The sequence below is a fragment of the Choloepus didactylus genome, chromosome 7 (genome assembly GCF_015220235.1).
Source record: "Choloepus didactylus isolate mChoDid1 chromosome 7, mChoDid1.pri, whole genome shotgun sequence".
Taxonomy (NCBI): Eukaryota; Metazoa; Chordata; class Mammalia; order Pilosa; family Megalonychidae; genus Choloepus; species Choloepus didactylus.
Genome location: NC_051313.1, coordinates 99,698,770 through 99,720,132, shown reverse-complemented (window position 1 = coordinate 99,720,132; position 21,363 = coordinate 99,698,770). Strand labels below are relative to the sequence as shown.

Sequence of the window (21,363 nt, the reverse complement as noted above, 5' to 3'; positions counted from 1 at the left end):
CTGTTGCCATTACCAGAAACATGAATGTCAGGAAAAGCCCATTTAAGCAGTGAGCCAAGAATGAGTTCAGTTTGGATATGCAGAGTTGAAAGTCTTGCCAGAATAATTTGATGGAGATGTTCAGAAGGCAAATGGAAAAAATTGTGGAAAGAAGGTCAGGCTAAAGTCCAACATGCATTGCTTGAGGGGTATCCTTAACTCAAACAGCAAGACTCTTAAGAGCTCCAGTACCAAACTCTGACAGTCAGCATCAAACCATATTTTCTCCAAGTTCCTCTCTGTCCTTGGGAACGTAGTTCTGGTAGTAGGGACTCTGCTATATGATAAATACTAGTTCCTAACTTTTACATTCGTTCTGGTTATGTCCATTCTAGTTTATTTAAGTGCCCCACCTTGTGTCCAGTTTATCTAGAATTGAGATCCTTCAAGGTCCCTCCAGGTGGCTGAGGTCCTGAAGACCACTGCCTGTTTGCCTAGATTCCCAGGTATCACCTGCTATAGGACTTCACATCCTCATACTCTATTTTTTTTTTGTGATAAATATTTTTATTATTAGTTCTATCAGAAAAACTTGTATATATAGGTGATTTTAAAAGACAGGATGCTTTCTGATACATAATTTGTTAGAGCCAGAGAGGATCATTTCTTCTAGAAGGACAAACCTCTAAGGTTAGACCAGAAAACAATGGAAGAACAGATTTCACTTCATAATTACCTGTATCAAATCACCCTGGAATACATCAATTCCATCATATGAGTCTTATTTTATGTAACAAGTCATTAATAGAAAACACACACGCCAAAAACCTTATATTCTCTAATCTTTAAGTCAAACATCAATTTTTCTTAATTTTTGAAGGTGTGAACACAAAAAGCATTGCAAACAACAGCATTATTATTGTGATGAGAGCACTCAAGTTTAAGCCAGCTTTTAGCTGAAATAACCCTACTCATAGATTTTTGTCAGGTTTGTTTTGGAGCTATTTTGGCTTATTGAGCCTCAACAGGGTACAATTTTAAAATATGCTAATAATCCATACCGAGAATAAGGTACAAATGGATTCTAACTCCTTAGAGATACAAGTGAAACATTAACTCATCCCATGAACACAGGTGAGTATCCCCAATTATCCCTGAGCTGGGCAGTTTCAATGAGATCAGTTTTTCTCTGGGACTGAGGTCTGTGGTTTGATCTTCCTAGCGGCTTCCAGAACAGAAACTGGGTTTACCTTGTCTCCAAATTCTTTCTCTCCGTGCTCAAGAAGTATGCCCTGCTTTCCTGATCCCAACACAAAAACTCCCCCAAGGATGAAGCCCTCGCCATCCAGGTTTCCGGAGAAGCCTCCATTCCGGGCCCGGAAGAAGTTGTACCAGACATCCAAACGGATAAATCCCATAAACATCATCTTCCGTCTTTGGGGCCCATAGAACTTTTTCTTGTCATCCAGGAAGATTTCTCCTTTGAAGTATGGCTGGAAGTCCTGCACTTCAGTCCCAATCTGCTCCTTCACCACTGCATAGAGGGGGATGCCCAGTTCATGCAACCTGGGCTTCAGGGAGGACATGTCTGCAGCCTCCTCTCGACATAGGAAACAACCTGGCCTCCTGACAGCCATAATCACAGCTCCATTCTTTTCCCAGAGCTCCTTTGCTTTGAAAGTCCTTGGTTCCTTCTCCAGTGTTTTCAGGTCTATATCCTCCAGATACTCCAGCGTTGCTTTCTGGGGCTTGGACAGAAACACGTCTGTGTTGGCCAGAAGCAGTGCCACCGCAGCAGCCCCCAGGGCCCCTGCACCAATGGACCACATCCCCATGGTGAAGAAACTTGGGTCCTGCGCCATGGTGGAACCCGTCTACGCGGACGTCACGTGCCTCCCCTCATACTCTATTGAGATACCTTGGTTATTTCTTGTTAGACTTCCTTCCCACCAACCATACACATTACACAACATACACTCACACAACACTCACAGCTCACCACCAATATCACCTCTACTACCCCGACTGTCCAAATACACACAAATCCTGACTGTTATTTAGTGTCTGTTGACACTAATAACATTTAGTGTCTATTGAACTGACACTACACCATGGTGTGTATCTTATGGACTGAAATTTCCTCTCAGCACCTACAGTTGGTTCTTCTTTCCTAACATCTTAACATCAGGAATAATGCCACGCCCCATCCTCCCTGGTCTGCTCCATCACATGAAATTGACTGGGTCATGTAGGGTCATGACGATATTCTAGGTAAAGATGTTGCAATCATCTGTGTAGATATGAGAATGGAAGGCCATGGGAATGAGTGAAATGTCCAAGTAGTGGTACTGAGAAAGAAGAGAGCAAGAGAGGGAGTTTGGAAATGCCTGTGTTTGGGAGGTGGGAAAAGGAAGAGGAACAAAGGGAAGAGCTCAGATGGAGAGATCAGAATGTATGTAGGAGAAGAACCAGGATAGTGAAGAGTCACAAAAAGCCAAAGAAAAGGTACCTAGAGGATGCTGCGATCAAAAGTTTTAAATGCTTCAGAGAATTTAATGTGAAGGAAAAAGAAGAAAACTACATTCTTTTAGTTGGACTCCATCTCCATTTCATGGATGAGAAAACTGAGACTTAACAGAGTTTAAGTGACTTGCTTAGATTCATGCTGCCAGAAAACGACAGATCCAGAATTTTAAAAGGTCATTTTGACTATAAGGTGTGTATACTTAAGTAACATTGAGGATTACACTGAAATTAACCAGCTAACACTGTGAAGGACCAAGACAATATGGTATATGTGTATGTATATTAACTCACATTATACATATATATACACACACACATAAATATATATACGTTATATATATATATATATATATATAAAGGTAATACACATATACTTTTCCAATAATTCCTCATAGCCTAGAAGCTAGAACAGAGAAAGTAACTAGGGGATTTAACAAGAACGGGGAAATGTCATAATTCAGGATGGAGAAATCTAGAGGGAGTATTGGATGGAATGACTGATCCTGGGTAGTAAAATAGAAGAGCAACAAGAAAAGATGAAGTGATGAAATTGGGTGAATGTATCCTGTGGATGGAGCTTTCCATGAAGTCAAAGAATGAGTTCAATAGGATTGCAAGAGTAGAAAAGATATAATGACATGAAGAATATTCAGAGAGAGAATTTCAGAGTTTAAGATTGCATAGGTGGAGTAGTTGCAAATTAAAGGTGTCCGAAGCATGGACATTCAGGCAGGCAGTTGCTGAAACAGAGTTGAGATGAGTTTACTGATTTTGAAGCACTGAGGCCAGAGTAACAGAAGTGCAGTAATGAAAATCCACATGAGTCATTTAGAGATGCAGGTTAGCACTTACTCTTACACCCAACTAGCTAGGAAGTCTCTTGTTTTTCCTTGGAACAGGCATTGGGGTAGGTTTGGGAATCAAATTGGAGGAATGGAATTCTCTCATTTCTGGTTATAGCCCGTGTACCCCTGACTGGAATGGGAGAATAGAAAAGAATAACAATCACCCATATCTATATTTTTCTTCACCTTTAAATTCTGAGTGATCTGTTTTACCTTATAACTCACATGACCATTTTATATTTTCCATGAATATTTGGAGAAACCCAGACACAAATAGACAAATTTAGGGACACAGGAGCTGCATCCCTTCATGAGGACCCCAGATTTAAACAACTGACCTCATAGCACTTTGTTTCTGGACCTGCCATTAGAGAAAAATTGTTAGAAATAAATAACAACTCAAAGAAGGAAAACAAAACAACATATTGAGCACTTCTTCTGTACCAGAAAATGTGCTAATCACTAAACATTGGGTGATGGCATCTAAAATGGCCCCCAATGATCTCCACTTCCTGTTATTCATGCTCATGTGTAGTCCCCTCCCCTTGAGTCTGGGCTAGAGCTAGTGACTTACTTCTAACAAATACAGGCTGGCAAAAGTGATGGGATGGTATTTCCGAAATTAGGGTACAAAAGACTATGATTTCTGTCTTACACACTGCCTCTTGCCTCTCACTTGCTTAATCTGATGAAGCAAGTTGATATGTAACAAAGAGCCCTATGGAGAGGCCCACATGGCAAGAACTGAGGGTGGCTTCTGGCTAACAGCCAGCAAGGAAGCAAGGCCATTGCTCCAACAATCACATACACGAGTGCACTTAGGAGTAGATGCTTCCTCAACTGAGCCTTGAGGTTACCACTGCCCCAGCCACAACTTGGCTACAGTCTTGTGAGAGATTCTGAGTGAGGGGACACAATTAAGCCATGCCTAGATTCCTGACCCATGGGAACTGTGAGATAATAAAGGTTGTTTTAAGAAACTAAGTTTTGGGGTAATTTGCTATGCAGCAATAGATAACTAATATGCATTTCGGATAATCTTCACAATCATCTTATGTGGTAATTATCATTATATCTGCTTTAGAGGTGAGAAATCTGAGGTTTAGAGGTATTAAATAATTACCCAATGTCACATAGTACATAGTAGAGCTGGGATATTAACCAAAAAAAATGGAACTTTACTCTCTAACAGAATGCTTCACAATAATATAACTAACAGTAGACGGTATGATTGCAAAATGTGCATTTGTAGCAAAATGTTTTTCTGATATTATGCTATTGTATTGCCAATCATGACCCCAGTGCCCCAACAGGATTGAAATAATTCATCTTAAGGAAAACTATCATCGTGAAATTTTTATGGTCCCCAAAAGTCTTCATTTCCATTAAACCCATTTTTGGGACTAAACTGCAATTTCTTTAAAAAGCCCAGAGGGTGTGGTAACCTTTCATTTTCAAAAGCAGTGAGAAATATGTCACCCAATCATCTAATGACCTCTGGTGGATGAATCTAATTGATGATAAATGAAGCTGCAAAATGTTTTCTAGAGTCTTGTCCTATATTTAATCTTTTTCACCTCGAATGCTCAACCCAAAATCTTGAATATTTTTTCTGGGAATTCTTGAGATTCTTCTCTCTGGTCTACTTTCAGATATAACCAGAAAAAGGAGATTTGAGTTCCCTGTGTGTTCAGTCAAGGTTAAATATGCTGTAATCTGTTTCTTTCTTCTAAACTTTGCACTAAAGTATTTTCCTAAAAGCTACCATTTTCCTAAAAGCTACCATTTTCCTAAAAGCTGCTTGCATGGAAACTTGTTATTATATTTCCAGGGAAAATACCTTGCTTTTTTTTTTTTTTAAAGAAGCATAAGAAAATAAAACATACTTCAATTTACTATGAGCAGCAGCTCCTTAGATGCTGGTGTCTGGTGATCATGCTAAGGTTTCTTCAGGCAGTGATGTCAAACATAGAGTGGATGTGAGTATGTGTGAGTGTGGGATGTGTATTTGTGAAGGTATTTGTGTGAACGTGTAAGTGTGTGTGAATGTGTAATTGTGTGGGTGTGTATTAACACTCAGGTACTTCTGCAAACCTATGGCCACGTAGTTACTATCTTTATCTCTGTTTTTGACTAAATCAGTTTCCCTAACACTCTCTCTTATCTTTTATATTTCTTCCCATATCCCCCACAAAATTATAACCCAAAAATTAAAGCTCTAAGGGGACTTAGATAGGCTCTTCTCCCCCAGATTCCAGAAACAAATGAATCTCAGAAAGGACAGGCTAGTGGTATGGTAGGGGAAACCAGAAGTAATAATTGTCATTTATTGAGCACATATTAGTGGCAGGCACTCTTCTAAGAGCTTCATCTGTATGATCTCAGGTACGCATCAAGACAATTTTACCAAGAGATACTAAAAGTATCCATGTTTTATAGAAGAAGAAACCGAAGAACCAGAAACAGGAGAGTTAAGTAACTTGAAAAAGTCACATACGGTCTAAGGAGTGGAGCTAGGATGGAAGGACAGGGTTTGAATGCATGGAAGGCCGTGCTCATATCCTCTCCATTCAGAAACCATGTTAACATCTTTTTCTTCACTATATCAACCACTTTATGTCAATCTAGACATGTCAGTGTTCTCTTAGCCCCAGCTCCTGACTGTGTTTAATCTTGGGGAGGACTCTGGAACACTACCATCTATTCCTTTTCTAACCCAGTGGCTGTATTTGATGGGTTCATGAGAACATATTATAGTTATAAGAGCTTTTGTATAGTACAAGCTAAAATGTCAATCTTAATGCTTAACCTGATCCCTATGGTATAAACATAGATTATGCATTTCTACCAAAGATGTGTACATGGTGTATCTGTGATCCATAAACCACAAAGTCTTTAAATGATGCCATAAATGCCTCACAAAGTAATAAACACAATCATATGTGGTGTAACTGTTCATTTTGAGATCTGTATATCACTTTTCAAAAGTCCGGGAACAGTAAATATTATTTGAAGAAAAAAGCTATTTCAGTATGATCAAAGTTATCTTCATTCTACTAACATGCAATGTATGTGCACATATCATTAACTCCTTTGTTTCCCAAAATGAACCTTTCCTCACCTCTCTCAGGATCACCCATAGCTAGGCTAACAAGTCCTAAAAGCAAATAATATTTGTCATAGATTCTTACAATAGTTTATATACTGGCATCACAAAACTTGACAGTCACAACCTGTGTGATAAGAGTGAGAAAACAGGGTGTATATTATCCAAGAAATCAGAAGAGCACTATGATGACACCACCCCATTTCTATAAGGGATGCTGTGAGTAACTCCTTTTAAGTACATTTCTACTAATCAAATGAGCCTAATTTTCTGATAAGGGGTAGAAAATCAGAATTCATAGCCTCTAAGAATTAATGTGTGAGTGGAGAAAAAAGTGATCCCCTAAATTAAGAGAAGGCAAATGTTTTCTATAAAGGGCTAGATTGTAAATATTTTAGGCTTTGAAGGCCACAGGGTCTCCTTTGCAACTATTTAACTCTGTCCTTATAGTGCAAAAGCAGCCATACACAATACATAAATGAACAGGTGTGGCTGTGTTCCAATAAAACTTAATTTACAAAAACAGCAGTTAGTCATTTTGGGCTATAGTTTGCAGAACCTGCCTTAAGTTACAGGTTTACTACACAATACATTTCAACATCTACTTAGTAAGTCCCTAAATTGTGTAAGGCATTGTGTGGAATATAAGGAAAAAAAAAAAAGCAAGATAATTTCAACCCACTCAATAATATTATACTTTGGTGGCCAGGGGCAGTAGTAGAAGTATAATACCTTAACAGAAGAGTTAGGCAAGAAGCAATTGTAAGATCATATGCATATGTTTTCTTAGACTGTGAGAAGATCATAGGTCTAAAAAATGGTTAGGGACTTCAAGAGAGTTAATCCTTCACTCATTTAGGCATTTCTCAAATATTGTGGAATGCTTGGAATGACATTCTGGAAGGGTTAGAGAGACACAGACAAATTTTAAAGGCATCATGTGGTCCAGTCCCCAACTTCATATAACTCATTATTATTGTGATCCCTATTTCACACTAGTGAAGTGAGGTTCAGAGACATTTCCAAAGTCACCTATTTGGAAGTGATTCTAGAATAGCAGCTTTCAAGAGTAAGGCTATTTTCTTTCCCCAAAACTGCCTCTCTGTGTTGCCATCATTCAGCTCAGCAAAATGAGAGTAATGACACTTTATCCTTCCTACTTTGCATTTTGAATTTGGAAACTGTTTGCCCTGGAAATGTGGACAGTTTTACTATCCATAGTAATTTTATTGCAAAATCATTTACACATTATGGGGACCAGAATCTCCAAGGTTTGTCCTCATGATCAAGTCCACAGAATTCCATTCTTACTTCTAAGCCTGTGTGAATCTAAAGGAAGAGATGAATATTGAATTGCCAATATCCAAGGTGCTCTCTCATTTGGCTGGAGAAAGAGTGATCTGAACTTTAATTTTTAAGCCTCTGGTTTAAAATACACTTGCACACTTCTGATTAGCAACTTATTCATTTTTAGTGCCATTTACTGACACTCTACTGTCATGGGAGAGAAAGAATTAACTTGGAATTAGGCGTAATAGATGTACCCTGTAAATAACAATCAGTCCATTCTCTGGGTTCCAAGACTAAATGCCCTCCCTACTTCCTCTCCCTGGAATTGGAGCAGTGACCAGTTTGTAAGCCACTTGGTGGCTGTTACAGCCATGATACATATTAAAGACAATCTGGCTAATTTCACCTTCCCGTTGAATGGGGTATGTAGGCATAGGGAGAGAGGGTTGGAAGGTTTAGAAACCCTCTGCCCACTGCTGTTCTACAATCTCCTTTCAGGGAGAGGGAGCAGAGAACAAGATGAAACAGCAGCCTGCCAAAAACCAAGCCTGTAACCCAGATGCTCTCATTACCAACTATGAAACTAACCCTCACAAAAGTGTGGTAGCAAGACTTTACCTCTACGCTGGGTCCCAACCCCACTTGAATCACTCCAACCCCAAAGAAAAATAAACAAAGATGAGGGGAGACAGTGTGCAATCAATTACTCACTTACACTTTTCTCTCATTTCCTCTTTTGAAAGTTTGATGTCCTCTTTCTTGGGTCATGGAAGCTGGATGTTCTTTTAGGTCCTTAATGTCATTGTGCATGTGTGACAGTTAAGGAATATCAGGAAGCACTTCAAAAAGGAGAACTTTTGTGTGGATGCCAGAAATATTAAGGAATTCAAAATGCAGTCCGCAGTATTTCCGAGCTTTTAAGCTAACCATATTCCCCTGTAGTGTGGCCATGTAGCAAATGTAAAAATGAAGGAAATACATCAAAACCTGCCCTCAAGTATAATCAAAATGCTAAATTAATACTGGGTGTCTAAAAAACAGAAGTGTTTACGGTAGTGTTCACTTTTTGTTATTCTCTGCATGTATCATTTGTTGTAATAAAGGACAAAGTTGAATAGAATCAGATGGCGATTTAATCCCAATCCTCAAAAAGAAGGAAGGGCTCACGGTGGGGAGAGATTCTGTTTTGTTGTTTTGTTGTTTCAGTTTCCGAAACTCCTGTAATTATGTGCAATTACCTATTATGTCGGAAATTGGTTCTCAAAGATGTAGAACCTACTTTGTATTCTTAAAAAAAAAAAAAGCTACAAAATATGCAATTTAAGAAGGGAACAGTTTGAGTGTGGAGAAAAATGAGGCTACAGCTGTAGGATTTTGTTATGCTTTTAGTACCAAATCACAAAACCCATTAAATTATTTATCCTACAGGCAGGCGTTGTACTGCAAACATTGAATACAATTGCAGATTCCAGGAAAAGAAATGTGTGCATTTTAATTGCCTCTGATTTAAACAACCCCTAATTTCATTAGCCTGAATTTTTCTTTCTTCAAGAAATAAAGAGTTCATTTTTAGTCCTAGGACACAAATGATACTAATATATTTTTTTATTTCTTTTAAAGCAGCAGGCTAGTGAGAATGGAGCCATAGAAGAACACACACGTCCATACATACATGCAAGGAAGCTGCATACACATGCATAACACGTTCTCCCATATATACAATCTGCAATGTGCCCCCAAAGGATCCATGGAGCACCTATCGTATTCTTTGCTCCTCATACATGCATATAGATTGGCTTACTAAATTTCACCCCCATTGTTTCTCCTGCTCCTATGTTACGAATGAGGATATCCTCCAGGAGTCCTGCTCAAACAGCAGACTATTGTTCCCAGATGAAGAAGACATATAAATTTTTCAAGGGTTGGGGTAGCATGGGAGTGGAGCAAAAGTTCTCTCAAGTCATACTTTGGGTTCACTTGAAAATTCCTGGCTTTGCCATCCTCTGTAATTAAAACTCTTCTGTCTTAAGATTTATTGGTGCGGTAGTGAACGCATTTTCAAAATGCTTCTTTACAGCAGCTATTGGAAATCTCTAACTCTGCCTCAGGCAGGATGCCGTGGCTGCTGTACTTTTTGGGTTCTATTCTCCTCATGATAAATGAGCTTAACTTCAAAGATAAGTTACCATGACTCTCGGAGGGGAAACCCTTATTACTGTTAATATACACTACTCTCTATCACTGCATTTCAAATGCTGTTCCATAGAACAGAGACCATACAGGGCTGCTTAAATCTTCTTTTGTCACTAGTCAGGGTAAGCACATGTAGAATTCAACTGAAATATTGAATCATTGTTTCCACCAAAGTTATAGTTATTTTCCTTGTGTGTAGGGAAAACAGTTCATTGAATAATAGAAAATCCAGTTATACCACCTATGTGTATGTGTGAGCAACACCCCAGACATGGGGATAACAGTATTATTTATTATCTTACTCAATCTGTATCATGCAGCCTCGACCAAACTCAACGACCCCTTAAAGTGGGCTCTTTTATTTCATTAAATGGCTGCAGGGGTCTCTAAAAGGATATAGGTGACTTTAATGTGATTACGACTATATCATATTTAATAGTGTATTTTTCCTTTCAGAGCCCTTTTTACTTCCAGAAAATTTTGTCCTCTAGTCCTTTCTCTAAAAATACGCCTCCTGAAGTTGTTTAAACATTAGAATTTAGAAGAAAAAGTGAAAGGTATAGTATTTTTGTGATTTTGGTTTACCAAGTTACTAAGTCTACTCCACCCTGTCTTTCCACTGCGCTCCTCAGTTCAGCGTGTATTTGTTCTCCTTGCTGATGGATTTTTGTTCCTTCTCCTAGGTTGTTAGTAGAGCAATATACAGATGGATGGATGTGTGCACATTGGAGCTTGGCCCTTTATCCTTTGAAAGGGTTAAAGTGAAAAGGGGGCTTGTTGAAACTGGGGAGTCGATAGGGTGGGGGGGGCGTGAGGGATGGAAAGAGGAAAAATAAAAGGTTAGTGTTTTCTGTCCATTAAAGGGAGTATTCTGTTCTAAAACCAAATTGGTCATGCATTCCAGAAGCGTTTCCTGGTAGAGCAGGGTCTGACCGGAGCACCTGCCTCGCTATTGTACTGGGTCTGGGCTGATCTCCTCCAGCCCCTGCCTTTATATGAGGCAGAATCTGTCACTTATTACAGACAGATTGCTCGTGGGCCCAGAACGGCTGTGCACCACTGAGGGAAAGGGGGGGAACACTGTGACCACGTGAATCTCCACTCAAAGCCATCATGCACGTAAAGCTTTGTGTTTTCTCTCTAAGCACTTAAAAATGAAGGATGTGCAGTTCTAATGGCATCATGTCAGAGTGCTACAAATGAAATCATCAGAACGCAGGGTACATATGGGCTAATGTTCCAAAAGAAAGAGAAAGGGAATGCACAGAAAAGGTGCAAGCTGGGGGGTTCAGATTTTCAGGAGGATGGAAGGCAAAGAGGGCCAGCAGGCTGCAGGTGGAATCTATTAGACCCGTAAGGCTGTAGGTAAATAATCGGACTTGCTCTGTGGATCCTGGAAGGAGTTCCCCGGTGTCCCAGCTGTTTTTCTGTGCCACACAGGGTATCTCTGAGGATTTACGCCCTGGACAACCTCAGCCCTGAAGAAGACTTTACCCAGAAATGATGTAATTTGCTTTACTGTGCACGCTTCAACTCGTTACTTTAAAGGCATGTTGCTTAAGAGGCACACACATGGTGAAGAATTTTTTTAATGGGTACTTTAAGGGATTAGTTGGTTTCTCTTTCATCTAGTCATTTTGTTTTCTTCTTCATTCAAGAAATACCGTCATGAACAGAAGAAGGAAAAATAAGTTTTTTATTGCATTCTTCTTAATGTGTGTACATCGAAGGGAACTCGCTGTGATAAAATCCAGTCGTGGATGGTACATATTGCCCTGTTGTGGTTCAGATTAATGAAAGGTGGTCTTTGTATGCAAATCTTCTTACCCTAGGGTCGCCCTTGCTAGCCCTCTAGAACTGTCCTGCTGAACGTTAGACAGAAAGACAGACTTTAATATGTCAGTCTTTACCATCTTTGTTGGACAGATATTAATTATAAGAAAAACAATAGTAGAAATAGAGATGGTATAGAAAATATCTATTAAATTCAATTTTTTTTTAATCTTATTTTTTCAGTCTAGAGGTTTATTTAGGAAGAGCACACAGTAAAGACTTACACAGAGCACCCCTACCCCCTTGTGGCACAATAGCACTTGTGAAATGGAAATTTTATCCTTTCTTATAATTGTTGAAACTTTTGAACTCAGAAGCACCATTGAATTGGACCTTGAAGCACTATGTGTCCTGTTGAAGATCAGAACATGTAAAAAGGTAGATGATGTCTCTGCTCTCAGGAAGAAAGAAAAAGTCTGAGGGACTTTGCTTTTGTGCTATTTTAATTTTTATTTTGTTTCTAGGTTGCAGCATATTAAAATTTATGTATCCTGGTCAAAGATAAAGAACCCATCATTTATTTTTTTGTTCTTACATATTTGGGTCATCCTAGTCATAATAAATATAAAATTCATAGTTCATCAGAAGCTTTTACAACTGTTAATCCATTTGATGATCCCAACCACCCCAGGGAATAGTTTATGGATGCTCTGATTTTGTAACTGAGGTAACTGGGGCTCAGAATGTTAAGGTCTTGCCTAAAGTGATATCATGCTCAACAGAACGTCTTGGGGTAACTGGGCTGGTTGAGGAGGGAGCCAGGAACTGAACCCATGTTATCAGAAGCTAAGGCTCAGATTCTGTGCTACACTACTCTGTATCTTATAAGGTGGTACACAAAAAGGGCTTCACAATATTTAAAAGAAACCCTATGGCTTTATAGCCTGAACCACACAATTTAGCACGTATAACATGGTTCTCTCCACCTCCCCCACCTCTAAGATCTTCACCAATTTCTCTGCCCAAACTCCTGCTCATCCTTGAAAATGAAGATTAAATGTCACCTTCTCCATGAGTCTTTTCTGATTCCCATAAGCCATCAGTTATTTCCCTCTCTGTATTCTCTCTGCATGATATTCATTCCTCTTTTTTTTAACAGTTATCATGTTGCATTGGCATTATCATTTATTCACCTATATCTCCCTCTAGACTGAGTTTCCCCAGGGGAGGTCATGTCTCATTCATGCCTGTGTCTCGACGCTTACTACGAAACCTGACACCAACTGTCAGGAGATGTTTGGGGCTCCATGTGTATAAGTTAGTAATCTATGTGATAAACTGGTTTGCCCTAACTAAGCCCCTGCTTTGCCAATAATGATGGATTCTGGGAATTGTAAAAGAGCCTTTGTGTGGATAAGCTCCAGGATGCTTTCTCAGGACCTAGCTGTTGACTCCTTTGCTTTCCTGCCTTTTCTGCAGCAGACATCAGCTACCCAATGTGCTTCTGGCTTCTATTCATTCACTCACACATTAATTCAACAAATATTGAGCATCTGTTCCAGGGTATTCACAATGCTAAGTCCTGTGAATACAGAGGTTAAAACAACAAATGAAATAAATGGTTTCTTCCCTCAAAAAACTCAAAGGTTGATGGGGAAGACAGCAAACAAATAAGCATAATGATGGAGGTAGGTTGGATACTATGGCTGTTCACAATTTTCTATGAAGGGCAATTTTTAGGGGCAGGAGGTGGGTAGATGGATAGGTAAATAAAGTTTCCTGGAGGAGGCCATAACTGAGTAATACTTTGATGCAGGAGTAGGCACCAATTAGGCAGAGAATAATGGCAGAGCAATAGGAGATGCTAATTTTTCCATCATTGGAAAAATTAGGGGGGATAAAAGCATAGAGTTTATGAGAGAACATAGCATATTCAATGTAAGAGGAAGGTAGTGAGTAATTAAGCTGAAGGAGGGAGAGCTCCCATCATAAAATACTTTAAAAGTCATACCGAGGATATTATTCTGATAATATGAAAGCAACAAGGAGCCATTGAAGAATATTTAAGGAGGTCAGTATCATAATCAAATTTCCATGTTCTGGTAGGGTCACTTTGATAGAAGTGTAGAGAATTCCAGAAAGGTTCAGGCTTGAAGAAAGAGCTGCTGGAGGGAAAGGAAAAGATTGGAGGTGAGGAAAACAATTGGGATGTTACACCAACTTGGGTAACAATCCAGGTAGTAATCCGTGAGAGCCAGAACTAAGAGCACAGGAGCTCTGAAACATTTTTATGAGATCTATTTTTATACTGAGAGTTTAGAGGGCCGTAAAAAAATTCCGGTGGGAGGAAAAAGTTCACAGGGAGAAAAGAGAAAACAAATAGATGACCCACCACTAAAAATAAGGCAGGAGACCAAAGTATAAAAAATCAAGCACTAACAAAACAGAGATAAATTAAACTCAGATAAATTAATTTGATAGAGTATTCTGACAAAGGCTTCAAAATTAGTGTGTTTGGGATTCTCAAAGAGATAAGTGAAAGAATAACTTCTATCAAAAACAAATAAGAAAGCTTGAACCAGAAATAAGTAGAAATGAAATAAAAACTGTTAGGTACCCAACGGGGCCAATTAGAAATCTTATAAATGAAAAATAAAGCCATTGAAACAAAAAATGTAATTTAATAAATGATAAAACACTTTGCACTGGACATAGTTGAAGAAAGGATAAATATGCTTAAGTATTGACCCAGAACCTAGCACCAAGAGATAAAGAGATAAAATACATGAAAGAACTGTTAAAATTTATTGAAGAAAGATTGAATAGCTCCAATGAGTGTCCAATTAGATTTATGGTAGAAGAAGAATAGTGGGTATCACAGAAAAGTAATAGTAAAAAATACGTATCTGAGAATGTTCCAAAATTAAAGACAAATCGACATCAGAACTGCTCTCCTATCACCAAGTAGAATAAATAACAATAAAGCTACATCTAGGCACATCATAGTGAAAGTGTAGTACATGAAAAGTAAGGGAAAATCCACAAAAGCTATCAAGAGAAAAGATAAATTGCTTTAAAAGAATGTAAATTAGATCAGCCGAAGTCTTGCCACAAGCAACAACAGCTGCCAAAACCAATGGAAAGATGGAACAATACCTTCAAAATATTGAGGGAAATTAATTACCAGTCTAGTATCCCATATATTATCATTTAAGCCAGAGGACAAAATAAGACATTTTAAAACATACAAAACTCAAAACTAGGAGAGTTTACCCAAAACTCAATGAAATAACCATTAGAGGATGTTAAACAAGAAGAAAAGTGAATTCAGTTGAAAGGCGAAGGGTAATAATAACGGTGAATAATTATCTAGTATTTACTCTCAGCTGGACATAGTTCTAATTGATTTACATCATCCCAATCAATCCTTACAACAACCCAATGAGATAGACACTATTATTGTTTCCATTTTATAGTTTAGAAAACAGGCACAAGAAAGATAAATAACTTTCCCACAGCTAGGAATTGAGAGAGCTGGGGTTTAAACTTCAATGCCCTGGCTCTAGGGGGCACATGGTTAATCAATAGACATATTGCCCCAATATACGAAACAAAGATGAGCAGAGAAAATGATGGAGCATATTGCTAAAGGTAATCATTGGCTATAAAGATAACCACTTTTTTTAATTTAATAACTTTGTAAAAGAGTTATTAGAAGACAAAGAAGTAGAAACTGAAAAAGGCAACTCTCGCTATATAGGGCAGCAGTTAGAGGGTGATACAGAATAGGATTGGGTTCAGTATCTGCACGCCAAGAGGAGAGGAGGTGGTTGAGGTGGAAGCGAGAACGTAGTTGGAACAAGGCGACAGGGGCAGCAGGTCCTGGCAAGATCCAAGACACATGAAGCCTTCCTTGATTATTTCTGCACTCCTTGAGCTTGCCTTTTTGGATTCTTACAAGCTTTACAATCATATTCACCAACTTTAGCAGTTTATTACAGACTGAAATTCTCTTTGTATTTCCACACATACTATCATCTTGTTACCCCCAAGTGAACTGTGAGCTCTTAGAGGTGAGAAGTTACATTTTAAATTCTTTACCCCTACAGGTGCCTAGCACAATTCAGGGGGTGGAGGGGAAAGGCCTTAAATCATTATGATTGAGTGTTTTATTGTAGGGTGGTAATCCATTCAATAGGAATTACCTTATTATCTATGTATTAGGTGTCTCAAATAAGGAAAACAAAAATTTTCAAATTATTTATATTGTCATAAACCCTACAGATATTTCAAGAAACTTAAATATTTTAATTAATAAAATGGTAGAAACCTTGGAAACACTTATGTTGGGACTGTAGGACTAACCATTCTTAATTCTTTGGGATGAAAGTATTTATTTCCCCTGACAAATGTCTCCAGGAACTATAAAAATGTATAGTAGGGCTTGCTTAAGAAGCAATACCATCTGGTTCTTGGACATTTTCTACCCCTGAGCAGCCTCCACTAACTTGATATAAACCCAAACTCAGAGATCCTGGAAATGAGCCTGTGGAGAATTAGTTCCCTTATAAGAGGTAGGCATTTCTTTCAGTTGAATCACTTACCAAATCATTTGAGAATTTTTCTAAATGGATAGTCTCTTACTCCTCACCTTACATCCCACCAGCATAATCAGCTGTCTTCAAACATATTGATCGCTCTGAAATATTACTGCTGAGTTTGAGGTCAAGGGAATCTGCTCTGGAGGCTTCAATCCAAATGTCTTGGTTCATCTCCCTCCTTTAGAAGAGCCTCCATTCACCAGGGAAAACATATTTCTAATGTGCCAGACACTGGCCAGTTGGCATATGAAGCAAATCATTGATGCTTTTCCTCTGTAACTGAAAATAGACAAATGCAGATTAACCCACCTGACCATAAATCAAAACCTTGATCATCCCTCTTATCCTATCCTTAGGAACTGTAGGATCCCTAGAGCCAAGAGGCCATCCCTTGCAGAGCCTTTTCTCATCCTTCCTTCCTCCTGTCTTCCAACCCTACACACTAGTCATGTCCTGACTCATTCCTCTCCATGAGTGAAGAGCTCTCAAAAAATTTGTTTGGATAAGTGTACACAATCAAACATTGATTGAAAATCTTCTCTCAGTATGCCTGAGGATTATCATGGTATCAACAGTGCTCTTTTATTCTTGTGCAACATTCTTCTAACTTTTAGATTCAGACCTCTGCAGTGCTGAATATAAAGTCTTCCAAGATACCTTACTATTGTCCAGTTCTTTGTATCCCCAGTATCTAGCATAGAGATTGGCATATGGGAGGAAGAAAGAGGGAAATAAGGAAAGAGAGCAGGTGAATTAGCCCTCAAAACACAGAAATTTGGTTTTGGTACAGTTTTTCATTTCTGTAGTGGATGAGTTTTTTTGGTCTTCTTTGTATTTGCATACTTTTCTTTGGAGAACCCTTCTCCTTTCCATGTGGCCATGGTGAATTTGTCAGCACCATCTGTCATCACCACCTATCTGACCTCCAACTCCAGGAATTGGCCCATGCTGCATGAATCAGAAGCAGTGATTGATCTAAAGGCCGCAAAGGAGTCCAAGCTCAACAAATGATAGTCCTTCCCCAGAATTTTCAAAATTCATACTGGAGGGGTTAGTTAACTCTTTTCATGGGTGATGAAGTTGAGCAAAGAGCCTGCCTGAGAACAAAGCCAATATCAGTGAGAAGACAAACCAAGTGAGGGAGAGAGAGCTAAAGCTCTGGTTAGGGCTGCATTTGAATTTCCCAGTTGTAACAACTCATACTCTTTTTTGTTATTGTTTTTCCCTCTAAAGGAAGGATGAGGTGAGTTGCTGTCACTTTAAACTGAAGAGTCCTGACTAATACTTTTCTCCTTCAGTGATGACTTCAATCATCATCCCTTCACACTTCCACCCCAACCTCACACTCAACCGTCACTATTCACACCACCCTCCTTATTCATTCATATATTAGGCCTGTGTCCAAATATCCTAAAACCCACTATAAGTCTGCTGACCACTAGTGCAGGCTAAGGCATCTGCCCATCGTGTTAAATATCAGCTTCAAAGCCCAAAGGAAGACTGAGTTGAAGGAGGCATGGGGGAAGGGCTGCAGGGGCTTGGGGGTGTGAGGGCTCTTTCTGGTTTCCATAAATCACAAGAAGTAAGAAACTGGCTTTATAGATGAACAGTCCATCAATTTTTAGAAACACCTCCCTATCAGTTATTTTTGATTCTCATAATAGCCTCACAAGGGCTGTTTTTTAAAGATGTGATCCAAATGAGAATTTTCTCATAAAATGAAGCATTATAAAAAGCTAAGTGTACCCAGCAAATCAGTGACAAGGTTGGTTTGCATTCTATTTCATTAAGTCAAAGAAATATTGCATATTAGCATAGATTATACCATGAAGATGTGAGGATTGTATGGAAAAGATGATCTCACAAACAGTCAGCAGGTTCCTTTTAAATAAAAGGTTGTATTGAAATTCAAACTAATGTTTCTTGTGTAATTTTTTAGCAAATTTTCAATGGCTTTTTTTCTCTCTCTAGGGAAGCTCTTTAAATTTAAGTAATTTATTAAATTAGTAAATTAAGTGTATCAGTAAACTACAGGGAAAATGGAAAATATCACATATGTGATACTCATTTACCTATAGAGAGTGGGAAGTTTATTTTTTTGACTTAAACAATGACTTGCCATTGACTAACAAGGGAAGTCCCAGGGGGCATTCAAAGGAATCTCTGAATGTCAGGACATTGACAGGAGCTAAAGAAGCCACTTCTTCCAGGGACAAGAAGGGATACCAAAGAGTTTGGTAGTCTGTTCCTATCTCCCGCTTCCCGACCCAGCTGCTAACTAAAAGCAGTTTCCATCTGGCATAAGGCAACTGGGAGAGCCTCTTCATGAAGCCAGCGCTTTTCCCTGGAGCCACTTCCCAAAGTCCAGGGGAGGGGTACCTCTTCATGAAGACTCTCATGGCTACAAGTAAGGTGATTATGTTTTCTAAACACCTACTTGAGACTTCTGATAAGTGTGATTATAAGACAAGGAATTGAGAAACTGTTTTTGAAATTAGGCATTGCACAATTGCTCATTTTATTTCATGTGCAGTTTACTAGTATCTATATAATGTACTGTTCATCAAAAAAATCATTTTGAGTTCTGAATTTATTTTTCTGTAATACATTACTGTCTTATGTAACTCATCAGAGTGGAAGGGGTTATGCTTCTAGTAAATGTGGTGATGCATGACCTCTATAAGCTATCTGCCCCTAATGCTTTATCCCATTTAATTGTCACAGCAATCATATGAGGTTAGCACTTTCAGGGCACTGATTTTACAATTGAGAAGAAACTGAGGCATAGGGAGTTTTAGTATTGTACAGGCCCACACAGCTAGTATAAGGTAATGCTGGGCTGCAGACCTACAAAGCCTGACTCTATGGATCACTTTGACTCCTGTGATATATGGCTTCCATATTTCCTGACTGCTGCATGTGCACTGTACACTCACCATGTTGACCCATATATAAATGCTTGAATATAAGCTACTTTACAGTTTTAGAAATTTGTACAGATGGAATACCCATCTGCAGAGTTCATTGGCCAGGCCACTGTGATTCCAGTTATCATTAGGTCACACAGCTTCTCAGTATCCTGCTCTACAAAATGGTCACAGAAAGAAGCAGTCCCTCATAGGGAGGATAATGATGCGGCGAGTCAGGTTAGCTGGCTGCATAAGCTCTTCCCTGGGAATAAACCAGGTGCTTTTGGAAGCTGAATGGTTTTTCCAGTCACTTAGGACAATTTGAGGCATTATTGTTCCTATGCCCTAAATGTTCACCTAGCAGGCCAGAAGCTCCAGTACCTGCCCATCTCAGGTAATACACAAGAGCCCCCAGCCCTTCTAGCCTCCTGTGGCTATATGTGGGGAGATAACAGTTGCTCAGCAAGACAGCTCATTCTTAAGTTTTTTTTTTTTTTCTCTTTTTTTGACTTCTTAAAAGATAAAGCAACCTAATAAGCATGTAAATTCATGTTATGAACTGCTGGTTTTATTCCACCTCTAATTTTCTGTTTCTAATATTGCAACACATTTTTTAATACTTTATTCATCCACTCATTCAGAAAATATGTGCTGAGAGTATACCATGTGCACAGAAGTATGACAGCTAATGTGAGATTCTGAGACCTCTGTTTTGAGGGAATTGTCAGGGAGGGAAAGCCAAATAATCTGTTTATTTGCAGAAGTTATTAGACAGCCGGTGCACATCTTAATGCATTTTTAATGGAAAGAAGGAAGCTTACAGCTATTGAAAAATTGAAAAACTATCATGGATTACACATTGTGATACGTCTTTTACATATATCTGTTCCTCACTTCAATATTATGAAATTGATAAACTCCAGAAATTAAGATAGCAGGTCCAAGGCCACACAACCAGGGAAGGATGAGCTGGCCAGCTCCAGAAGCCAATGTTCCTTTCCCTAAAGTCTTCTCTTCATTCTAGTAGCTCTGAGGATGAACTGTTTATAATATTTGTCAGGAAGAGCCTCTGAGGAAGTATTACCCTAGGACCCTAAACCACCAAACTTCATATCTTTAGAAAGAACCTTGAAGACAATGGGCTGACGAACAGCCATGTTTTAACCTCCTGCATAAAGAGTGAGTATTTTAGGAGTTAGCATTATGTCTGAATTCTATTCATAGTCAGAATTCAAGGCATAGAGGCTGCCTGAAAGTTAGATCATAATGCTGGAGAGAAACGGGAATCAATGAGATGAGAGACTCATGATTAAATTTAGGAAAATAATTGGATGATAAGACATAATAGGGATTTTGGAGGTTCTCCCACTGAACCTCACTGAATGTAGCACACATCCTCCAGGTCATGTCAGCCTGGGGATAAAAATTCAGCCATAGTAAATTAACCTTTTTGGTTACAGCTTGCATTTGATATTGTGGAAGGTACATAGAAAGAGCTCACCCTTATTATCAGAAATCCTCTTCAAGGACTTTCAACCCCCACTTATTTCAAGGCATCCTGCATGAAGCCTCAGGAAGTTGCCTCCCCACAGCTATCCTTGCCCTTCCCATGCCCAGGCTGCCTCCAGAGACACCACCCCAGGTGGAGCTGCAAGAACAACTGATTATCCAGGAAGAGGGGAGTGGGTCTGGTTCTTAATTCCCAAAGCCACAGTCCCCAGTTGAAAGACTTCTAAGAAATGTTATCAGGTTATGCCCAAGATTGCACAGTGAGTTTCTTTAGTTTGTCTTAGACAAACAAATATGCCTGCTTTGGGTGAAGCTAAGTATCACGGAGAATACCAATATGAGAGCAGACAGCATAACCTTGAAAGTCGGTGTTTACGAGGCATGTGATATTTATCTGTTACCATGGACATAAACCCCTCAAAGACAGGGTACATGTCCTATCTGTCTCTGTATACCCAGAACTGGTTCATAGTATGTGCCCAGTAAATGTTGAGCATAACTAAAGTACAAGAACTTTCCCCGAGACACTTCTTCTGAAGCCTGCTTTGCTTGTCAGTCATTACCATCATATGCCTCTCTTCCAACAATATTCTTCTTAGTGTTTGTCATAGCGAGGAGCGAGTCTCTTTTTC

General features: G+C 39.0%; 1 protein-coding gene across 1 annotated transcript; it reads right to left on the bottom strand.

Moving 5' to 3' along the window:
• Positions 1–529: 529 nt before the first annotated feature.
• LOC119539843 (peroxiredoxin-like 2A) lies at positions 530–1,833 on the bottom strand. The gene has a single exon (XM_037843671.1). The coding sequence runs from the start codon at positions 1,812–1,814 to the stop codon at positions 1,158–1,160; it is 657 nt and encodes a 218-aa protein (XP_037699599.1). The 5' UTR covers positions 1,815–1,833; the 3' UTR covers positions 530–1,157.
• Positions 1,834–21,363: the final 19,530 nt, after the last annotated feature.

Coding starts and splice junctions, on each gene's coding strand:
- LOC119539843 (XM_037843671.1), bottom strand. CDS start 1,814: ATGGGGATGTGGTCCATTGGTGCAGGGGCCCTGGGGGCTGCTGCGGTG.